The 21,351-nt window shown below is 35.6% G+C and overlaps 1 protein-coding gene across 1 annotated transcript; it reads right to left on the bottom strand.

Annotated features, from left to right (window-relative positions):
- Window positions 1–13,780: 13,780 nt before the first annotated feature.
- Window positions 13,781–16,411, bottom strand: LOC108476912 (cytochrome P450 81Q32-like). The gene is made up of 2 exons (XM_017779284.2): window positions 15,295–16,411; window positions 13,781–14,490 (listed from the first exon to the last, which is right to left on the bottom strand). The coding sequence occupies exons 1-2, from the start codon at window positions 16,186–16,188 to the stop codon at window positions 13,870–13,872; spliced, it is 1,515 nt and encodes a 504-aa protein (XP_017634773.1). The 5' UTR covers window positions 16,189–16,411; the 3' UTR covers window positions 13,781–13,869.
- Between the last annotated feature and the right edge of the window lie 4,940 nt (window positions 16,412–21,351).

Consider the following 21,351-nt stretch of genomic DNA (forward strand, 5'->3'; position numbering starts at 1 on the left):
ATTCGGAAGTGTATATATATATATACATAAGTATGCCCATTCGTGAGGTTACCTTTGATTATGTGTATAATCGACTAAATGGGTAATTAGTGAGGATGGTTGCCGAATATACTAACATACATATGCATGTGTAATTGGATTATAAATATTTAGCAAGGTGGTTAAACTAGTTGATTTATTGATTAAGCTCAAGGAGTTAAAGGAGGAGAATCAAGCAAAGGCAAAGAAAAGATCATCGAGTAGCCGAGTTGGAACCGTCTTACCCAACACAAGGTAAGTCATTAAGCATATATTTTGTATTAATTTAAATGGTCATAACGTCTATGTAATGATGCTGAATGGAATGATAAATATATACATATATATATATATATACACATGTATGCATGGGGTGATGAAAGTATTGAATGAAAAAGAAAAGAGGTGAGATGTATTGAGTTGTTGGTTTCGGCACTAAGTGTGCGGGTGTAAACATTTATGATCATGAGATTGGCACTAAGTGTGCGGGTTCAAATTGTATAGCACTAAGTGTGCGAGTTTGATTATATAGCACTAAGTGTTCGAGCTCGACTATTAAGCACTAAGTGTACGGGCTTATTATACATTCTCTAATAAATATACATGCTCTAAGTGTGCGGCCTTATCGAGTCAATCATGGACAGCGGTACGAGTAAACACCTTGAGCTCATGAGGAATAGACATTTTATTTATATTTGGGATTGAGCTTGGTAAGTCTTGAACCTATGTGGTGATTATACTTGAAGATAAATGCATCCAATGTCATATGGTGTAATGTATGAAATATCAAAGTAGGGCTTGGTATGAGATCGAACCGAAATGCCTAAGGAATTATAGCACAGTTTGGGTATGGATGGAGGATTTTAATCCCGCATTATTTATTTTCTCTTATGATATATTATTACTGAACGGCAATGTAATGCTTATGACTTACTGAGTTATATACTCACTCGGTGTTTGCTTGTCACCTACTTTAGGTTTCTTGGACTCGTCTTTTTGCGTGCTCGGGATTGTCATCGAAGTCATCACACCGGCTAGCAACTTTTGGTATCTTCTTTTTAGTCGGTCTAGGAGAACATTTTGGCATGTATAGGCTAATATGTTTTGTTGAAATTTGGTATGTAAACTTTTAGCCATGCGAAAATGGCATAAATGTTCGGTTGGATTTGGTTCTATAATGTTAGGTCGCAAGTCTTGATAATTCGATTTTTATGCCATATGTCATGGTTGATTATTTTTGGTGTTAAAATTCATGATATGGCAATAGTGTAGTAGGGAGATGTTTGACAATGATTAGCCTTTGGCATGGCTAGTCATAATCATAATTTGTGATATGTATGATGAATTACTAGTTAGATCAAGGAGAAATCACGAAATAGGCATAGCTGCTTTAGTAACAGATGCTGGCAGCAGCAGTGACGTGAGATTGAAAAATCACTAAAAATTGTAGGAATGGAATTAAATAATGAATAAATTATGTAATCGAAGCTCGATGAGTCTATTTCGATAAAGAAGAAAGGAAATGACCATATGAGCTGTATGTTAGGAGATAATTAAACTCTTGTGGAATAGGGCCAGAGCGATTTCTGGATCCCCTATCCCGACTTTAGAAATTCACCCTAAATTAATCAGAGACAATTAGAAGTCATGCTTTATATGTATAGATTCCCTTTTGAGTCTAGTTTCATTAGAAACCAACAGCATAAGTATTGGAGCTCTGTAAAAGGAGATATCTAAGTCGTAATGCACAAGGGTCAGAGTAGTCGAACCCAGGAACAGGGACGACTCTAACCAATAAACTGTACCAATTTGCCCAGCCAAAAAATTCTACAAAAATTCTACCATATAGATATATGAGTCTAGTTCCAGGGAAAATTTACTGAACTGGATTTCGAGTTTCAGAACTTAGGATATGATTTTTAATACGACACGTATGCAGATTGGCAGCTTGTCTGGGAAATTTCTAATAAGTGGTTTGAAGTCTGTTAACACCTCGTGTTCGACTCCGGCGACGGTCTCGGGTTCGGGGTGTTACAATTTAATTAGTATCAGAGCTATGGTTTAGTCGGTTCTAGGACTACCATAGCACGTATGAGTCTAGCTATACATGCCTTAATGTTAATGTTTAAATGTGTGATGACTTGACGGTTAAAATTTTGTTTTGATCGATAAATGGATCCGGTGTAGAGAGAACCTTGGCGAATGACGTTGAAAGTGTAGCGGCTGCTCCTGCACAAGGGACGCGCTGTTGAACCTCGGTCATCTGCGAATAATCAAGGTGAGGGGCTAAACAAGCCTTCTTTACCATGATGAATGAGTGGGTCGCATAATATGCCCGAACCAATCCGGCTGTCCAACAATTCCGAATTTGAATAATCCACCCCAAGAGCCCGTAATGCCATCGATTCGATCCCGTGAATTTGAGTAAGCCACTGTAGACTTGATTAGGAAGCGCGGGCTGAGGAGTTCAGGCCATAGTTCTTGATGATGCCGAAAGGGCCGAGTTCGCTTGATAACACCATTCGGTGTTTGATGGTATCATGCACACCGATGAATGTCTAAAGTGTGCTATATCCTTGTTGCGGGACTCACCTACTATTGGTGGAGGACCTTGATTTCCATAGTCCCAAACGAACGAGTTACTTGGGATTTCTTTCAAACGAATTTGAAAGAAGTATATTAGTCAACGGTTCATCGATCAAAAACGTAAGGAATTCTTGGAACTCAAGCAAGGCCGTATGACAAGATGTCGAATCTGAACATGAGTTCGTAAGACTCAGTCGGTATGCCCGGGAGTGTGTGGCCGATGAGGTTGTTGTGTGCAAAAGATTTGAAGAAGGATTGAATAAAGATTTAAAGCTACTAGTGGGTATTTTGGAGATAAAGGAGTTCGTAACACTAGTCGAACGAGCCTGCAAGGCGGAAGAACTTGGAAAGGAGAAGAAGAAGGCTAAATTTGAAGCTAGAGACTATCGTAAAAAATCGACGGGTAAAGCTCCGTTCTCGACTGTAAAGAAGTTCAAGGAGGACACTAGTAAGTCGAGAACGACTGCGGGAATTTCCATCAGAGCACGACCATCGACGGACTCCTGAGCTACTTCGGTAGCTAGTGTGGGCAATAATCGTCAAGAGAAACCTGAATGCCCCCAATGTGGAAGACGACACCTAGGTGAATGTTGGGGTAAGTCTACTAACAGGGCCTGTTACGGATGCGGTTCGAAGGACCACTTCATTAGAGATTGCACGGAGCTTGATGAGAAGAATAAGATGCAAGGTGTAAGACCTAGTGGAGTGACAACTAGAGGTAGACCACCGAGAATTTTAGAAGGTAGGGGTGGTAGTCAGAGAGAGGGCCTCGACACTACTGTTCGAGCCGAGACCCGTACTCTGCTAGAGCATATGCGATTCGCGCACGAGAGGAGGCATCCTCCCCTGACGTCATCACTGGTACTTTCACTCTCTTTGATACTAATGTGATTACATTGATTGACCCTGGCTCTACTCATTCATATGTATGTGAAACCTTAGCATCCAAAGAAGACTCTACCGTTGAGTCTCTTGAGTTCGTGATTCGAGTGTCAAACCCTTTGGGTCAATTCGTACTTGTTGATAAAGTGTAAGAGATGCCCTCTAATAATCCGAGAATCTGTTTTCCGCCGATTTGATGCTTTTACCGCTTGACGAATTTGATGTCATTCTTGGTATGGATTGGTTGATCGTACATGATGCGGTGGTGAAGCGCAAAAGAAAAACCATCGAATTGAGGAGTGCACATGATGAGGTAGTCCGAGTTGAGTCTACCGATTTGAAGGGGTGCCAGCGATAATATCTTCAATGACCGCCGAGATATGTGAAAAGGGGTGTGAAACATACCTTGCGTATGTATTTGATAGCAAAGAGATGGAAAGGAAACTTGAATCGATACCAGTGGTTTGTGAGTATTCGATGTTTTTCCGAGGAGTTCTGGGGTTGCCACGGTTCGAGAGGTGGAATTCGGCATTGAGATTGTACGGTACCACGCCAATCTCAATAGCCCGTATCGTATGGCATTAACGAATTAAAGGAATTGAAAGTTCAATTGCAAGAATTGATGGATAGAGGTTTCGCTCGACCGAAGTTTTTCTCCATGGGCGCACCGTATTGTTTGTGAAAAGAAGGATGGAACCATGAGATTGTGCATCGACTATCGCCGGTTGAATAAAGTGACCATAAAGAATAAATACCCGTTGCCACGTATTGATGATTTGTTTGATCAATTAAAGGAGCCTCGGTATTTTCCAAGATAGATTTGAGATCCGGTTATTATCGGTTGAGGGTTCGAGACTCGGACATACCCAAAACCGCCTTTAGAACGAGGTACGGTCACTACGAATTCTTAGTGATGCCGTTTGGGCTCACTAATGCCCTCGCAGATTTATGGATTTAATGAATCGAGTATTGGGCCATACTTGGATCGATTTGTGGTTGTGTTTATTGATGATATTTTAGTTTATTCACAAGGTGAAGCCGAACACGCCGAGCATTTAAGGTTAGTATTACGATTTTGCGAGACAAGCGTTATCACGCAAAATTCAAGAAATGTGAATTTTGGTTGAAAGAGGTTAGCTTTTGGGGCACGTGGTGTCCGCGACGGGTGTTAGAGTGGATCCGAACAAAATTTGACCATACTCGATTGGAAACCTCCGAGGAATGTTCTTGAAGTTAGGAGCTTTTGGGACTTGCGGATACTACCGACGGTTTGTAAGGGTTTCTCGATGATAGCTGCACTGCTGATTGTAAACTACTCCAAAAAGATGTTGAGTTTGAATGGACAGAAAACTGTCAGAAGAGTTTCGATCGACTAAAGACCTGTTTAACCGAAGCTCCAGTGCTAGTACAACCGGAGTCCGGCAAAGAGTTTGTCATTTATAGTGATGCATCCTTACTTGGGCTAGGTTGTGTGTTGATGCAAGAAGGTCGAGTTGTGGCTTACGCGTCGAGACAATTAAAGCCGCATGAGAGAAACTATCCGACCCATGATCTTGAATTGGCGGCCATAGTGCTCGCATACGAAAATCTGGCTGGCATTACTTGTTTGGGGAAAGGTGTCATATTTATTCGGACCACAAAAGTCTTAAATATTTGATGACTCAAAGAGATCTAAATCTGTGACAAAGACGTTGGCTTGAGTTGTTGAAAGACTATAAACTTGTTATTGATTATCACCCGGGAAAGGCTAACGTGGTTGCCGATGCTTTAAGTCGGAAAGCACTGTTTTCTTTGAGAGCGGTGAATGCTCACTTGTCCGTCTCACCCGATGGGGTGCTAGTAGCTGAATTAGAGGCCAAACCATTATTGATTCGTCAAATACTTGAATCCCGAAAGTTGATTGAATTGGTCACTAAACGAAATGAATGTGCTTGAATGAGGAATCGGAGTTTGGATTGACGACAATGATTGCTTGACGTCAGAGGTCGATTATGTGTTCCAAGAAATTGAACTTATTTCGATAATTTTGGACGAGGCTCACGAAGAGTCGAATGTCATCCACCCGGTAGTACTAAAATGTACAATGACCAAACGTCAATTTTGGTGGCCGGTATGAAACGAGACATTTCTGAATTTGTTTCAAGGTGTTTGATATGCCAACAAGTAAAAGCGGAACATCAAGTGCCGTCGGGATTACTTCAGCCGATCATGATACCCGAATGGAAGTGGGATCGGGTAACGATGGATTTTGTATCTGGATTGCCATTGTCATCAAGCAAGAAAGATGCAATCTGGGTTATTGTTGATAGATTGACCAAGTCTACTCATTTTATCCCTGTCCGTACAGATTTTTCGCTCGATAAATTGGCAGAATTATACATCTCCCAAATTGTTCGATTGCATGGGGTACCTATTTCTATCGTGTCGGATAGAGACCCAAGATTTACATCGCTATTTTGGAAAAAGTTACAAGAAGCGTTGGGTACTAAGATACATTTTAGCACCGCATTTCATCCCCAGACTGATGGCCAATCTGAACGAATAATTCAGATACTCGAGGATATGTTGAGATGTTGCGTCTTAGAGTTTTGTGGTTCATGGGAAAGATATTTGCCTTTGATTGAATTCGCTTACAACAATAGCTTTCAATCAAGCATTAAGATGGCACCTTACGAGGCCTTATATGGTCGTAAATGCCGTACCCCATTATTTTGGACTGAACTTAGTGAAAGTAAAATTTTTGGGGTTGATTTGATTAAGGATGCTGAGCAGAAAGTTCGAGTAATTCGTGAAAGTTTGAAAACTGATTCGGATCGTCAAAAGTCGTATGCGGATTCGAAAAGAAAAGACATTGAATATCAGGTTGGAGACAAAGTATTTCTCAAAGTTTCACCCTGGAAGAAGGTGCTTAGATTTGGTCGTAAGGGCAAACTAAGTCCGAGGTTCATCGGTCCGTATGAAGTATCCGAACGAGTTGGACTAGTTGCATACCGATTAATTTTGCCCCCTGAACTTGAAAAGATTCACAACGTTTTCCATGTCTCGATGCTTCGACGATATAGGTCCGACCGTCACACGTAATCACTCCATCGAGATCGAGATTCACCTAACTTGAGTTATGAAGAAGAACCGGTTTGCCTTTTGATGCGCCAAGTAAAGAGTTGCGAAATAAGAAAATCCCATTAGTGAAGGTGTTGTGGCATAAACACGAATTGAAGAAGCCACTTGGGAACTTGAGGACTCTATGGAGGATCGATATCCAAAATTATTCACCGGTAAGATTTTCGGGATGAAAATTTCTTATGTGGGGAGAGTTGTGACACCCCTAATTAGACCACGGTGGAATGTGGTTTCGAGACCACATTACCGAGCCAAAAATTTATTTTGTATTTTAATTACATAAATTTTGTGTGACGGTGAATATATGAGAAATTAAATGCTTAATATTAGCTTTAGGAATGTGAATTAATTGAAAAGGACCTAGTTGACAAAGTTAGAAAAGATGATAGATGAATTATAAGGAGTAATTAATAATAGGGAGAGGAAGCATGGCTTTGCATGTCAAATTACCCATAAAATACATGGTGGCGGCCAAGGAGTGATGATGCTCCACGATTCTAATTTAATATGTTTTTTTGTTAACAAATGATGGGAATAATAATAGGAAAGTGAACAAAAAAAAAGGGTGTTCATACTTGCCATCTCCTAGCCGAAAAACCAAGAAAAGAAAGGAGAAAAATTTTGAAGAAGTTCGGCCATTGCTTGTATCTAGGAGGAGTGTTTGATGTTGTGGCATGAAAATGAGGGAGTTTGAATGCTTAATAAGGAGGGAAGAAGGAGTGTTCATGTTTTCTTTCTTTTGCAATTGTCGTAACTAGAGGAAGAAGAGGAAGCAAGATTCGCCAAGGTGGTCCTTTAGATCAAGGTATGTTTAATGATATTTTGGAAGTTTACACAACCTTTGGGTGATGAGTCCAAATTCTATCTATCCCATGGTTGGATTTGGGGTTGTCGGAGAGTTAGGCTTCACTAAGAAGCTTAAAATTTTAGTTGATACCTTGATGCTATTAACATGTTAGTTATAACGTATGTGTTAAATTGCTTGTTATGTTAGCATGAAAGTTGAAGTTGTTAAGTCACTTTGTTGGAGGTGCGAATTTAGGACTAAGAAGAGAATGAGTATTCGCTAACATGGTTGAAAGGTGGATGTGCCGATTTTAGATTTAGACTATGAGAATGGCTATAATGGGCATTAAGATGTGGAACTTAAGAAATGTAGTTATATGTGGATTTACATGATGTTACAAATAGATGTGAAAATATGCTAGATTAGGAAAATTCGATCAAGTGTTCATGAGATGAAATTAGATGTTTAAATGATGTTATAGTTGACATTGTACATACATTCGGCCATCTAATTGAGTATGAAGGTGGTGTTAAATCTAATTGTGATGCCCATTCGAAGTGTATATATATATATACATAAGTATGCCCATTCGTGAGGTTACCTTTGATTATGTGTATAATCGACTAAATGGGTAATTAGTGAGGATGGTTGCGAATATACTAACATACATATGCATGTGTAATTGGATTATAAATATTTAGCAAGGTGGTTAAACTAGTTGATTTATTGATTAAGCTCAAGGAATTAAAGGAGGAGAATCAAGCAAAGGCAAAGAAAAGATCATCGAGTAGCCGAGTTGGAACCGTCTTACCCAACACAAGGTAAGTCATTAAGCATATATTTTGTATTAATTTAAATGGTCATAACGTCTATGTAATGATGCTGAATGGAATGATAAATATATACATATATATATATATATATACATGTATGCATGGGTTGATGAAAGTATTGAATGAAAAAGAAAAGAGGTGAGATGTATTGAGTTGTTGGTTTCGGCACTAAGTGTGCGGGTGTAAACATTTATGATCATGAGATTGGCACTAAGTGTGCGGGTTCAAATTGTATAGCACTAAGTGTGCGAGTTTGATTATATAGCACTAAGTGTGCGAGTTCGACTATTAAGCACTAAGTGTGCGGGCTTAATATACATTCTCTAATAAATATACATGCTCTAAGTGTGCGGCCTTATCGAGTCAATCATGGACATGATGCAGTAAACACCTTGAGCTCATGAGGAATAGACATTTTATTTATATTTGGGATTGAGCTTGGTAAGTCTTGAACCTATGTGGTGATTATACTTGAAGATAAATGCATCCAATGTCATATGGTGTAATGTATGAAATATCAAAGTAGGGCTTGGTATGAGATCGAACCGAAATGCCTAAGGAATTATAGCACAGTTTGGGTATGGATGGAGGATTTTAATCCCGCATTATTTATTTTCTCTTATTATATATTATTACTGAACGGCAATGTAATGCTTATGACTTACTGAGTTATATACTCACTCGGTGTTTGCTTGTCACCTACTTTAGGTTTCTTGGACTCGTCTTTTTGCGTGCTCGGGACTGTCATCGAAGTCATCACACCGGCTAGCAACTTTTGGTATCTTCTTTTTAGTCGGTCTAGGAGAACATTTTGGCATGTATAGGCTAATATGTTTTGTTGAAATTTGGTATGTAAACTTTTAGCCATGCGAAAATGGCATAAATGTTCGGTTGGATTTGGTTCTATAATGTTAGGTCACAAGTCTTGGTAATTCGATTTTTATGCCATATGTCATGGTTGATTATTTTTGGTGTTAAAATTCATGATATGGCAATAGTGTAGTAGGGAGATGTTTGACAACGATTAGCCTTTGGCATGGCTAGTCATAATCATAATTTGTGATATGTATGATGAATTACTAGTTAGATCAAGGAGAAATCACGAAATAGGCATAGTTGCTTTAGTAACAGATGCTGGCAGCAGCAGTGACGTGAGATTGAAAAATCACTAAAAATAGTAGGAATGGAATTAAATAATGAATAAATTATGTAATCGAAGCTCGATGAGTCTATTTCCATAAAGAAGAAACGAAATGACTATATGAGCTGTATGTTAGGAGATAATTAAACTCTTGTGAAACAGGGCCAGAGCGATTTCTGGATCCCCTGTCCCGACTTTAGAAATTTACCCTAAATTAATCAGAGACAATTATAAGTCATGCTTTATATTTATAGATTCCCTTTTGAGTCTAGTTTCATTAGAAACCAACGGCATAAGTATTGGAGCTCTGTAAAGGGAGATATCTAAGTCGTAATGCACAAGGGTCAGAGTAGTCAAACCCAGGAATAGGGACGACTCTAACCAATAAACTGTACCAATTGGCCCGCCAAAAAATTCTACAAAAATTCTACCATATAGATATATGAGTCTAGTTCCGGGGAAAATTTACGGAACTGGATTTCGAGTTTCAGAACTCAAGATATGATTTTTAATGCGACTCGTACGCAGATTGGCAGCTTGTCTGGGAAATTTCTAATAAGTGGTTTAAGTCTGTTAACACCTCGTGTTCGACTCCGGCGACGGTCTCAGGTTCGGGGTGTTACACTCCTTTTGTGCCAAAGGTTTTTCTTTTTCCCTTCCATTTGTAAATGCATACTATCTAACCTACAAACTTGTCATGCTTAGTTGTTTTTTCTCTATTATAGATATCACAAACGTTTGCAATTTGCTAAAATCAAGCCAACACACAAGACATCTATTATCTTTACCCAAACTTGGAATATACTCTTGCTGTGACTATGATACAATTAACCTTCTGGAAACCTTTATGATTGCTCATATCGGTGACAATAAAGAATTATCCTTCTCATTTTTTTGAAAAAAAGAAAATTCGTTTGATTTTACTTGCATGCTTCTCAATTTGAAACCCTCACTTGTTTTCTATGTTCTTTTTCCTCCTAGTACTAATTGTATGCAATTATGATATCCCTTGTTAACACAAACATTCGAGATGGTTGGGATCAAATATTTGTATGTAATGTGAACCCCCTTCTTTTGAGAGAGATGGGAAAGGAAATCTTCGACTGCACATGTAATACAACTTAAATAATGTATTGATAATATTGCCTATATTGGTTATCAGATGAAATTTACTCTTGCATGTTGCATATTACCATGCTATTTGAAGTTAATATCTTTATCTTGTTTTTTTTTCCAAGTCTTCATCATAGAGTATTCTCTAGTATGCAAAATTTCAGAGTACAAGAAGTCTTATATATCATTCATGGATGGCATAACAATGGGCTTTAGAATTGGCCTATCTGGCCACGAAAGCTACAGAGTGATAACTGAAGTGCAAACTAATCTCCTTGCTGTGCCGAAAAATAGTTGTCTTGCATTTTAAATTATAATATCTTTCTCAATTACTCTTTATAGTGCTGTACTTTTCGGTATATTTGGCTTAGAGGACTGTTCTTGCTATGCCAGAAAATGGAATTGGTTTGTTTCTTGATGTTGGGGTTTCATATATAGCAGCACAAACTCCAGGAGGGGATTCTGTTGGTATGTTTCTTTTACTCTAAACCAAGCTCCAAGAGTTGCAAAAATGGTTTGTGATAGGAAGCTAAAAGTTAAATGAGAAGAAGTGGGTTGAAGTTGGAGGGTGGTAGGATTATTTTTAGGCTTTATTAGTAAATTAGCCCCTAAACTATACCCTAATCCCTTGATTGAATACTCAGAGTTATTTGTGGTCAAAAGTAGCACATAAATTATTAATTTGTCCTATTTTACCCCAAAAAATAATACCAAATAATAAAAAATATGACATAAGAATGTCATATACTTTTTGGGTAAAATGAGATAAAATTGATAGTTTAGTTAACATTTACCAAAATAGACTTTAAAGACCAATCTGGTAATTGGAGTATAGTTTAGGGGCCAATTTACTAATAAAGATTTATTTTTAAGCTTATAATTGCTTTAAGAACTTTTTGTTGCTGTTGAATTCCTAAAGATAAACTTAATACTGCATATATGCACAAATAGTACTTTTGCTCTCTTCATCTTACTCTGCGTATATGACTTTTCTTTTGGACGAAATATTTCCCAGTGTGGGAAATTAATTGTTGTCGACACTGTAGAAAATTAAAAGCGGAGTCTTAACTAGAACCGTTGTAAGAAATTAAAATAAAGTAGGTTATATATCATTTTTTAAATATTATATATTATGATTTTATTAAATTATATTTTAATAATAATTATATTAAGAATGTTATTAAATTATATATTATTTTTAAAATTGTATTTAATAATAATTATATTAAAATATAATTAAATTATTTATTATTTTATTAAATTATATTTAATAATAATTCTATTAAAATTTAATAACAATAATCATCTACTTAAAAAATTTTAATAAAGGTATCTTGGTAATTTAAGTCTATTTTTTATGCTATTACAATATTTATTCCATTCAACTAAATATAAAAATACTTTATAATTCTATTCTATTTCATTAAACTAAACAATTAAATTATTAATTACAATTTTATTCTATTACCATCCTATTTTATTCATCATAACCAAACGTGATGTAAAAGATGTAAAACGAGGTAGCAAGTTAAAAGTCGTCGCGGGACAAATTGATAAAGGGAGGACACAAAACTTTATTTACGCGTGTGATCTCTCCTCTTCCAAATAGGACACAATTCTAGGGGTTATAGGAACACATGTAGGCTATTAGATTTTGCAGTGACGTTCAATAACTTTGCAACTTGATTCATGTTTCTGTTGATAAAGAGAGGAAGCAAGAAGAGGTTCCATAAATGCTTCCAAATAGGACACAATTCTACGGGTTGTAGGAACACACGTAGGTTGTCAGATTTTGTAGTGAAATTCAATTATTTTGCAACTTTTTTCATGTTTCTATTGATAAAATTTTGTTACTTTGTATTTAGTTCAACAGCTGCCCCACCTCATTATACAACATCACCAGCTTCTCATGGTCCACCAGCCACAACTTTTGAATTTTCAGCAAATTCAACAACTCTTGTTTAGTCTCTTCATTCAAATGTAATAGTTATCTTGCCCCAAACTTATGTGAAATATAATTGAAATAAATTATGTAAAAAAAAATACATCTTTCATATATTTTGATTTTTTTTAGATTAATGGCTTATTTACAGTCTACAAAAATCGTTATAGAGACTCATAGGATCATGACACTATAGTACCACCACTCCCCGAAGTTCATATTGTAATATTCTGCTACTCAATTAACCGTGTCCCTAATCTGCTGCTTTTGATGCTGATTTTGTTATCTTTATAACCGTTTTTCTATAAATTTTGAGTTTGACAAAATTAAATATTAAACATGATATGTGTACATATTAAATATGTAAGCACCGGGGATCTAATTAAAATAAAATATGAATTGGGTTTCATATAAATTCTAATTGGAACTATTTTTACTGGGATTATTAAATAATGATTTAATATTCGGTCAAAGAAATGTTTGAGTGAATTATAAGGATATCATATTTTATGGAAAGGTTATCCTTGATTAGGATTAAGGAGACGTATGATAAAATTTTGAACTCTTGTTTGTGTTTTTTTTAATATTTTATTTGTAAAAGTTTTATTTTAATAAACAAATTTCATATTTAAAAAGAAATGGGTAGTCAATCATTTATAATCTATATGTATTTTTACAAAATCTTTATGTACTTTTCTTGAAAAAGAACTTTTAAATAAAAGTTTTTATTTTTAATTTTTGAACTTTTAAGTAAAACTAAATTGATGTGTAATGTTGATGATTAAATTTGTTAAACTTTTAGAATTAGGATTAAATTGATAGAATTTAAAATTATTGGAGGACTAAATTTGTTGTTATGCCAATAAAAGGGATACAATTAGAGATTTAATGGATAAGTAACTAAAATATTAAATTTCGATAGTATTAGTGATTAAAATAAAAAATTTTAAACCTAAAGTGACCAAAATAGAAACATACAAATAATTAGATTACTATTTTTATAGTTTACCCTAAAATATATTATGAAAATAGAAAATGATTCAGACTCAGGCTTCGAATGTTCAAGCCTGATCCCCATCCATATTTTAAATGGATCATTTTCTTATTTAAACCCATTTTTGGAGTCTAATATTTTAGTCCAAATCCTCTTCAAATTTAAACAAACTTTTAAGTTTGAGTAAATAACTCGATCCATGAATATCTTTAATCCTAAAATAATAAAGAAATTGGATAAGGCTTATAATAGTTTATATATATATATATATATATATATATATATATGCTCTATGTTCTACATTCTTCTTTGCCCTCAAGTTGCAATGTAAAGGTAAAATCATGAAATGCAATGAAAAACCAGGTTTCGAGCAGAAAGCCACAGCCATGAAAGACATTTTTCACGAAAAATTATTAAAACGAAAAAGAAAATGTTTACTAATCTCAAACAACTTCAGAAACTAAGTAACTTCTTCCCGAGCTGACTTGCTTTGCACATGGCTTCCAATGGTTGAACTTTAGGCATAGTAAGCCCTTGGCCTTCAGTCATGTCGATTTTCTTTTCACTCACCCGTTCCCACTCAAAACATTGAATCAATGCCCCTAATGTCAACCCCAAAACATGTTGAGCTAATACCATTCCAGGGCAAGCTCTTCTTCCTAATCCAAACGGCATCAACTTATAAATCTGGTCACTCATCTCTTTGCCTTCCTCAAACCTCTCTGGCTTAAAGCTTAATGCATCATCCCATAACTTGGGGTCTCTTTGAATAGCCCAAGCATTCACCATCACAATTGCGTCTTTGGGTATTTCATAGCCTCCAATACTGCAAATTTCAGATGCCGAATGTGGAACTAACAGTGGAGCTGCTGGATATAGTCGAAGTGTCTCTGAAATTATGTTTTGTAAGTAAGGTAATTTTGCGACATCAGCTTCTTCCACCAGTTTTTCTTGACCGACAAGTTTGTCTAATTCAGCTCTAGCTTTTTCTAGCACATGAGGATTGTTCAGCAGATTAGACATTGCCCATTCCAATGTTATTGCTGTTGTATCAGTTCCTGCATTTAAAATGACCTGCAAAAATAAATTCAAACCAATAATAAATTATGTGATGTAAGCTTAGTAATATCCCTCTTGATTAAAAAAAATGGTTTCAACTTAAATAAAAGATATTTATATATAGAATAATATTTGATGTTAGTAAATAAATATTAATAATTTTATTCAAACATAATTAAAAATTATTGTAACTATTATTAATAAATATTAATATCTCTTAATATAACATGGATATATATATTTTAATAATTTTAAGTAATTTTCATTTTTACTTATATTTGAATATATAATAGTCGATTAAATATTAATTGAATTAACATGAACATTGTTACCAATATAAGACAATGTGAGTTCGAGTGCATTATCATCTTATTTTTAAGTTGAAAATGGACCATCAATAATTCTAAACATTATAATAAAATTATTCAATATATATATAATAGATGCAAATATCAAACACCAAAAAAAAAATTACTATGGTAACTGTGAACCTAAATATATAATAAATTTACAGGATAAGTTTATAACTCTATACTATAATAATAAATTTTATATCCAAAAAATAAAAACAATAGTTAGAAATAGGAAAAATAAAAGAAAAGACAAAACTGGGAAGAAGAAAAGAATTAAAAAGTACGCCAAAAAAAGAAATGAATTAAAAAATGGGAATGTTATCATCGATTAGCAAAGTCCAAATTGCCTGATCCTCAATAATTTTAAAATATAAAAAATACGATGCTTATCAATCCTTTTTTCTGGAGATTTCTGAAAATGCATGTAGGAATCAAATAATAAAGAACTTAGAAAATTCCAACTGACCTGTATGAGTCCTTTGATGATTTCATCAGTATAATATTCCGGCTGAGATTCTTGCATAGATAGCAAATGGGTTATCATGGTGTTTTTGATGTTCAAATCGCCTTTGTTGCTTCTATGTTCATGGATCATTCCTTGCATTAATTCATCTGTTTTACTACCCAGATCTTTTATCCTCTTGATGTATCCATCGTAATCAACCAACTGCAGTATTGGCAGGAAATCTCCAGGATATGAAGACACTGCCAATTCGAAAAGCTCCCTAATCATCTCCCGGAACGGCCTCCCTTCGTCAGAATTCTGGGTAGCTTCGTCCCCTAAATACCGTTTCCCAGCCATCATTCTCATGATTATGTTAAACGTCAGCTCCGAAAACACTGATTTCAGCTCTACCTTGGCGAACACATCGGCGGAAACCTGGTACAATCGGCGTAACAAGCGGCTGACTTCATCCCTACGAATGTCTAAAAACATGTTCAAACGAGTGGAGGAGAAGATCTCGATGGTGGAGAGTCGACGTAGGTTGCGCCAATGATCGCCGTAGGGAGCCAGACCAAGTGTGGTGTAGTTATAGCCGACGTACTTGCCCATGATGAAGCGAGGGCGGTTGGCTAAGACGATGTCATTCTTGGTGAAACATTCTTGGACGGTAGAGGGTGATGAAACGACGACCAGGAAACGAGAGCCAAGCTTGAGGGAGAAGATGGGGCCGTGTTTTTGGGAGAGGGTGAAGAGTGTTCGATGGAGGGGTTCTTTGAGGAGATGGAGATGACCCAGAATCGGAAGAGCCAGAGGACTTGGTGGGTGATTTTTGTGAGTTGAGGTGATTAACTTGGTGGCCACCCATAGTATAAGAGCCGAAAGCAAAGAGTAGATTAAGATTTCTTCCATTTTCATTGCTCAAACTAAGATTTGTTGTAGGGTTTCAGGTGATATTTTAGTATACAACGGATATCTTTTCTCCAATATAAATACACCCACGATGTCAAAAAACTTTGACCGTTGGAAAGGAGAGAAGAAACAAGGAAAAAACTTTTGAGAGGAAAACTTAGAAGGAAGAAAATAAAAAGTATAAGAACAATTTTTCTTTTCTTACTTGAATGTCTTAGCCCAACAATTTACACATATTTATAGCAAAAACTTTTATCTTCAACTATATCCTAAGCACCCGTCCATGTCAGAAGAAGTTAAAATAAAATAATATTTTAAACATTAAAAATAACATTATTTTCAACATTTCTGTCTTATTTTAACGGAAACACCAACATTTTCCCTTAATCCTTCAAAATTTGCCTTGGGTAAAGATTTAGCCAAAATATTTGCAAGTTGGTCAATAGATCAACTTTACTTCATTTTTTTCTTTTATTTTCTCAAACACAATGATACTTGATTTTTATGTGTTTGGTTTTTTTTGGAAAATTGATTTTTCTTTTCCATTGTCACTACAGATTTGTTGTCACACTTGATTTCGGTTACTTCATTCTCAAATTTGTAAACAATTTCCTTAGCCATCAATCCTACTGAGGTAAGAAAAAAAATTTAACTAGTGTCGCCAAGTCATTATGCGACACCTAAAAAATACTAATATTTTGTGAATACAAAAAATAAATTATATGAATACAAAAAAATATTTTTTATAGTGGTGCTACATTTGATGGTATCCATTTTGTTCTTTAAAAAAAAGTAAAAAAAGAACTAAAACAGAAAAAAAAATTTATAGTGGTGTTGCCAAGCAACATCTATGGGTTTTTTTTATTTAAAAGAAGGCCTAATAAAAAAACTGAAAGAGAAAAAAAAAGTTGACATCAAATGGTGTTGTCGATGTGTCAGGTGAGATTTGAAAGTTTTAAAAAAAAATTATCGTTAATAGGTGCTACCATACTGTCAGGCGGCACAATATCCTATATATACTCCCTTCCTTAGCCAAAAAAGGAAAGTCCAGTTGTTTAGCAAAACGAAAAAGAAAAAAAAGCTTGTTTAAGAAAATGAGAAAAAAAAGAGTTGTTACAGATAAAAAAATTATTTTTATCCCGTATCCCACTTTTAGTGTATTTAGGAGGAAATATTGATATTTTTGAAAAATTTATACCGGTGCTGCTAATTTATCGGACGACACCACTTAATAAATTACTTTTTTTCTCATAGCATGGTTAACTGATAATTAGTGGTAGAGTTTGGATGGTGTCGCCTGACAATGTGGCGGCACTCATGTTCACTATAAATTCCGGCCTATTTCTGCAATTAATTTGTATCTCATACAATTTTAGTAATTATTTCTTTGTATTATTTTTATAAGAAACCCATTTCTATGCCATTTGGTGGAAAGTGCATGTTGGTGATGAACTAAAGCTAGCTTTTTGGGCTTGCTGTAAAGTTACAATAGATACTAAATTTCATTAAGCTCAAGTAAGTTTGCTGAGTAAACCCCCAAGAAATTGGTTAAGCGCATATTTTGACACTAGATGTCACTCAGATGTTATGGACAACAACTTCTCTAAAGCTTTTAATACTGCAATAATTCTAACAAGGTCAATAGCCTTTATTAGTTGTCAAGAGGCTATGAGGGTTTATACAATGGGTAGGTAGAGAAAAACATGAAAAAGTCTAAGGAATGGGTGGGTTTATTCTGTCCTAAAGTTGTTGCAAAATTAGAACGAAATAAAAAGCATAGTTCCTACTATCATGTAAGATAAAATGGGGCTGAAAGGTCTGAAGTCGTATGTTGGACTGATGTATGTGATTGACCATGAAAAATGGCATTGTAGTTGTAAGGCTTGGGATTTAACTAATGTCCCATGTCCCCATGCAATTTCTACCATATTATGGAAGAGGGATGAAATTTCAGATGATGTATTCATTGGTTATAGGAGAGAGGTCTATCAAAAATTTGCTTACGTGTGTGATGTCTCCTCTTCCAATCGAGAAATTTTAGATTAGGGCAAACATGGAATCAATTGCTCCACCATATCCTAAAAAAATACCTTGAAGAACCTAAAAGATGTAAAGTGAGGAAGCAAGTTGAAAGTCATTGTAACAACCCATTTTTAGGTCTAATCGAAACAGTGGTTTTGGTGTAACATCCCAAATTAGGGCCTAGTCGAAATAGTGGTTTCGCGACCACGAATCTGAAATAGAAATAAAAATTTTATGATTATTTGATGGTTCATGATACAATTTCATGTTTGTGTGAAATTTTCATGAAGAAATTTTATGCCTAAAATATCCAATTTGACTTTAGGGACTAAATTGAATAAGTTGTAAAACTTGTGTACTAGAAGATTCAAGCATGAAATTGCATTGGATCATTAATTAGAGATCCTTAAATAGAAATTTGACCAAGTTCTAAAATTTTGGACAAAAATGGTCATGAATAGGAAAATTTTGAAAGAAAAGGCTTAAAGGGCGTTTTTGTCTTTTGGTAAATAAAAAAATAAAAAGGTAAAAATCAAGTAAAAATTGTGTCCATCTTCCTCCTTGTGTGACGAAATTTTCAAGGGTTCCATAGATAGGGTTTTCAACTTTTCAAGCTTGATTGTAAGTGCTCCTTAGCCCCGTTTTTTATTTTCTTGCATTTTTTAAGTCCTTGAAGCATGATTTATCCATTTCTAGCCATATTTTGAGCTAGGGTTTATATATGAAATTTGATCCATGTGTGAAATGTTTTTATTTTGATGTTTAATAAAAGAATATGAAAGTTTGATGTGTGTTTAACATCTTTTACTAAGTGATTTTTTATGGAAATGCATGGAAAGGACTTGTTTGTAAAAAGGTGTAAAAATGAGTAGTAAAATATGAAATAAAGGAAAATGTGAGCTGACATGAGCATGGAATACATTTGGCTAGGCTTGGGTAACAAAGAAAATGAACACATTTCATTTTATGAGCCTAGGGACTAATTTGTAAATATGTGAAAGTTTAGGGAAAAATCATAATTTTGCCTAAATATAGTTTTTGGACTGATTTGAATAATGTGATGATTAAATGAACTGAATTTGCTATTATAGATCAAGAAAAACGGAGTCCGGACCTAGACCGGGGAAAGAATAAGATTTTGGACTAAATCGAATTAATTGTCCATATTTTGTACCGAGGTAAGTTCATATGTAAATAATGCAATGATATATCATGTTTGAATGTTTTATTTATGTATGAATCTCTATGTTTAATTATTATGACGAGTGTATGAATGACTTTATTGCCTATGAGCATGACATTGTGAACGAGTTCGATGAATATGCATTATCGAGAAAATCCCATTTGAATCTTAAGAATAATGTAGGATACAATGTGACATGTCACTAGGAACTATGTGATTATGAGCTCATGAAATTATGTGTATATGTGATTATGTAAATCCGGGTGCTAGTCTTGTACGTTCTACCGGTGGCTACGTAGCCCAGCATGTGTTGCAGGTACCTGTCAGCTTGTGTGAGCAGCCCGAGTAGCTACGTCCTGACCGCCAGCTTGTGTGAGCAGGCTCGTGATTATCTCAAGAGCGAGAAATGTGTGATTGTGATATGAAGTAGCATGTGGCTATGTTTGAAGCACTATGTGCAAGTCTTCCGTGTATCCGATAGTATTCCCAGTGTTCAATGGGTAAACCTGTGAGTTATTCAACAAGTAAGTCAATAATGAGGAAATGTGACAATGTGTTACGAGTTGGTACAGACATGCACAAAAATTCATATGAATGAGCTCGGTATGTGAGGAACTTTTGGTAAGATTGAAATTGTGTAAGTTATGCCTATGAATTTATGATAACACATAAGTAAACTATGTTATGTCATTGGTATTTATATATATGATTATGTTGCTATTTATTTGCATGTAAACTTACTAAGCTTTATACTTACTCCTATCTCTTTTCCATTTTCTTATAGTATCGCCAAGCTAGCTCGGGGATCGAAGGACGTCGGAGGCTCGATCACACTACCAACTAGACATTTGGGTATAGTTAGTCTCAACATTTTGAGTATGGTATGCATAGGGACTTCGTCTTTTTGTTATGTGTCATATTGATTAGCCAAATATGTTGGCTCATGAAGGTATTATTATTATTCTGTATATGGCCATGAGAGGTGGCTCATATTGATTATTGGGTTGTAACCCTAATTATTGGTGCATTCATGCAAATGTGCTTAGGCTTTAATATGGTTATGGTTGCTTATGGTTAATGAGTGTGATGGATGGCATGTATGTTTGGTGTATGAAATATGAATTAATATGCATGACAATAAAGGTGATGCAAGTGTGTAACTTGAAAGTAGGTTAGTAAATATGATAGACAAATATGAAATTGGTGTGGAATGCCATATGAAAGCATGATAGTTTGAATAGGTGATATGTTGACATTACCAAGTCATAATTTAACCATGAATGTGAATGCTTGAATAATCAAATGTGTCATTTTGCATGCCATGAAATGAGTATGTCAGTGTTTAAGGGTGAAAAATGGCTTGGAAAATAGCCTAGAAATTGTCCACATGGTTAGACACATGGGCATGTGTCTAGGTCAATTGTGACACACGGTCCGTCCTATGGGCGTGTGATCCAGCCGTGTGTCCCCTGTACCCTAATTAATGCAAACAGAAGGCCCAATAGTAAACACACGGATAGAGACACGGCCATGTGTCTTAGCCGTGTGGAGGACACGGCTTCAGGATATGGGCGTGTGCCCAGGTTGTATGAAGTTTGCACTTAATTCACCACACGGCCTAAGCACACGGGCGTGTGACTTGGCCGTGTGACCTTATTTTGTTAATGACGTCATAGTCAGAGAGTTACACAAGCTGAAGACACGGGCGGGTCCCAAGCCACACGGGCGTGTGTGACCATACGGCCTACCCACACGGACGTGTAACTCTCCAAAGTATGAAAATTTTCTAAGTGTAGTAGAAGTTCCAAAAGTTTTCGGTTTAGTCCCGAACCACTCCCAACGTATGTTTTGGGCCCTGTAAGCCCATATAAGGGAAAATTTGCACTTGTATGAACGGTTTTAATTTGGATTCATTTTTATGTCCTGATTTTGTATGTTTGAGTGAGTTTAAGTCCGGTAATGCC

Source organism: Gossypium arboreum, chromosome 12 (assembly GCF_025698485.1).
Source record: "Gossypium arboreum isolate Shixiya-1 chromosome 12, ASM2569848v2, whole genome shotgun sequence".
In the NCBI taxonomy this organism is placed as follows: Eukaryota; Viridiplantae; Streptophyta; class Magnoliopsida; order Malvales; family Malvaceae; genus Gossypium; species Gossypium arboreum.

Bases quoted from the DNA above. Each gene is read 5' to 3' on its own strand.
- LOC108476912 (XM_017779284.2), bottom strand. From the start codon at position 16,188: ATGAAAATGGAAGAAATCTTAATCTACTCTTTGCTTTCGGCTCTTATA. The intron at 14,491-15,294 runs GTCAGTTGGAAT...TTATTTTTGCAG, and splicing joins TCATCAAAGGACTCATACAG to GTCATTTTAAATGCAGGAAC.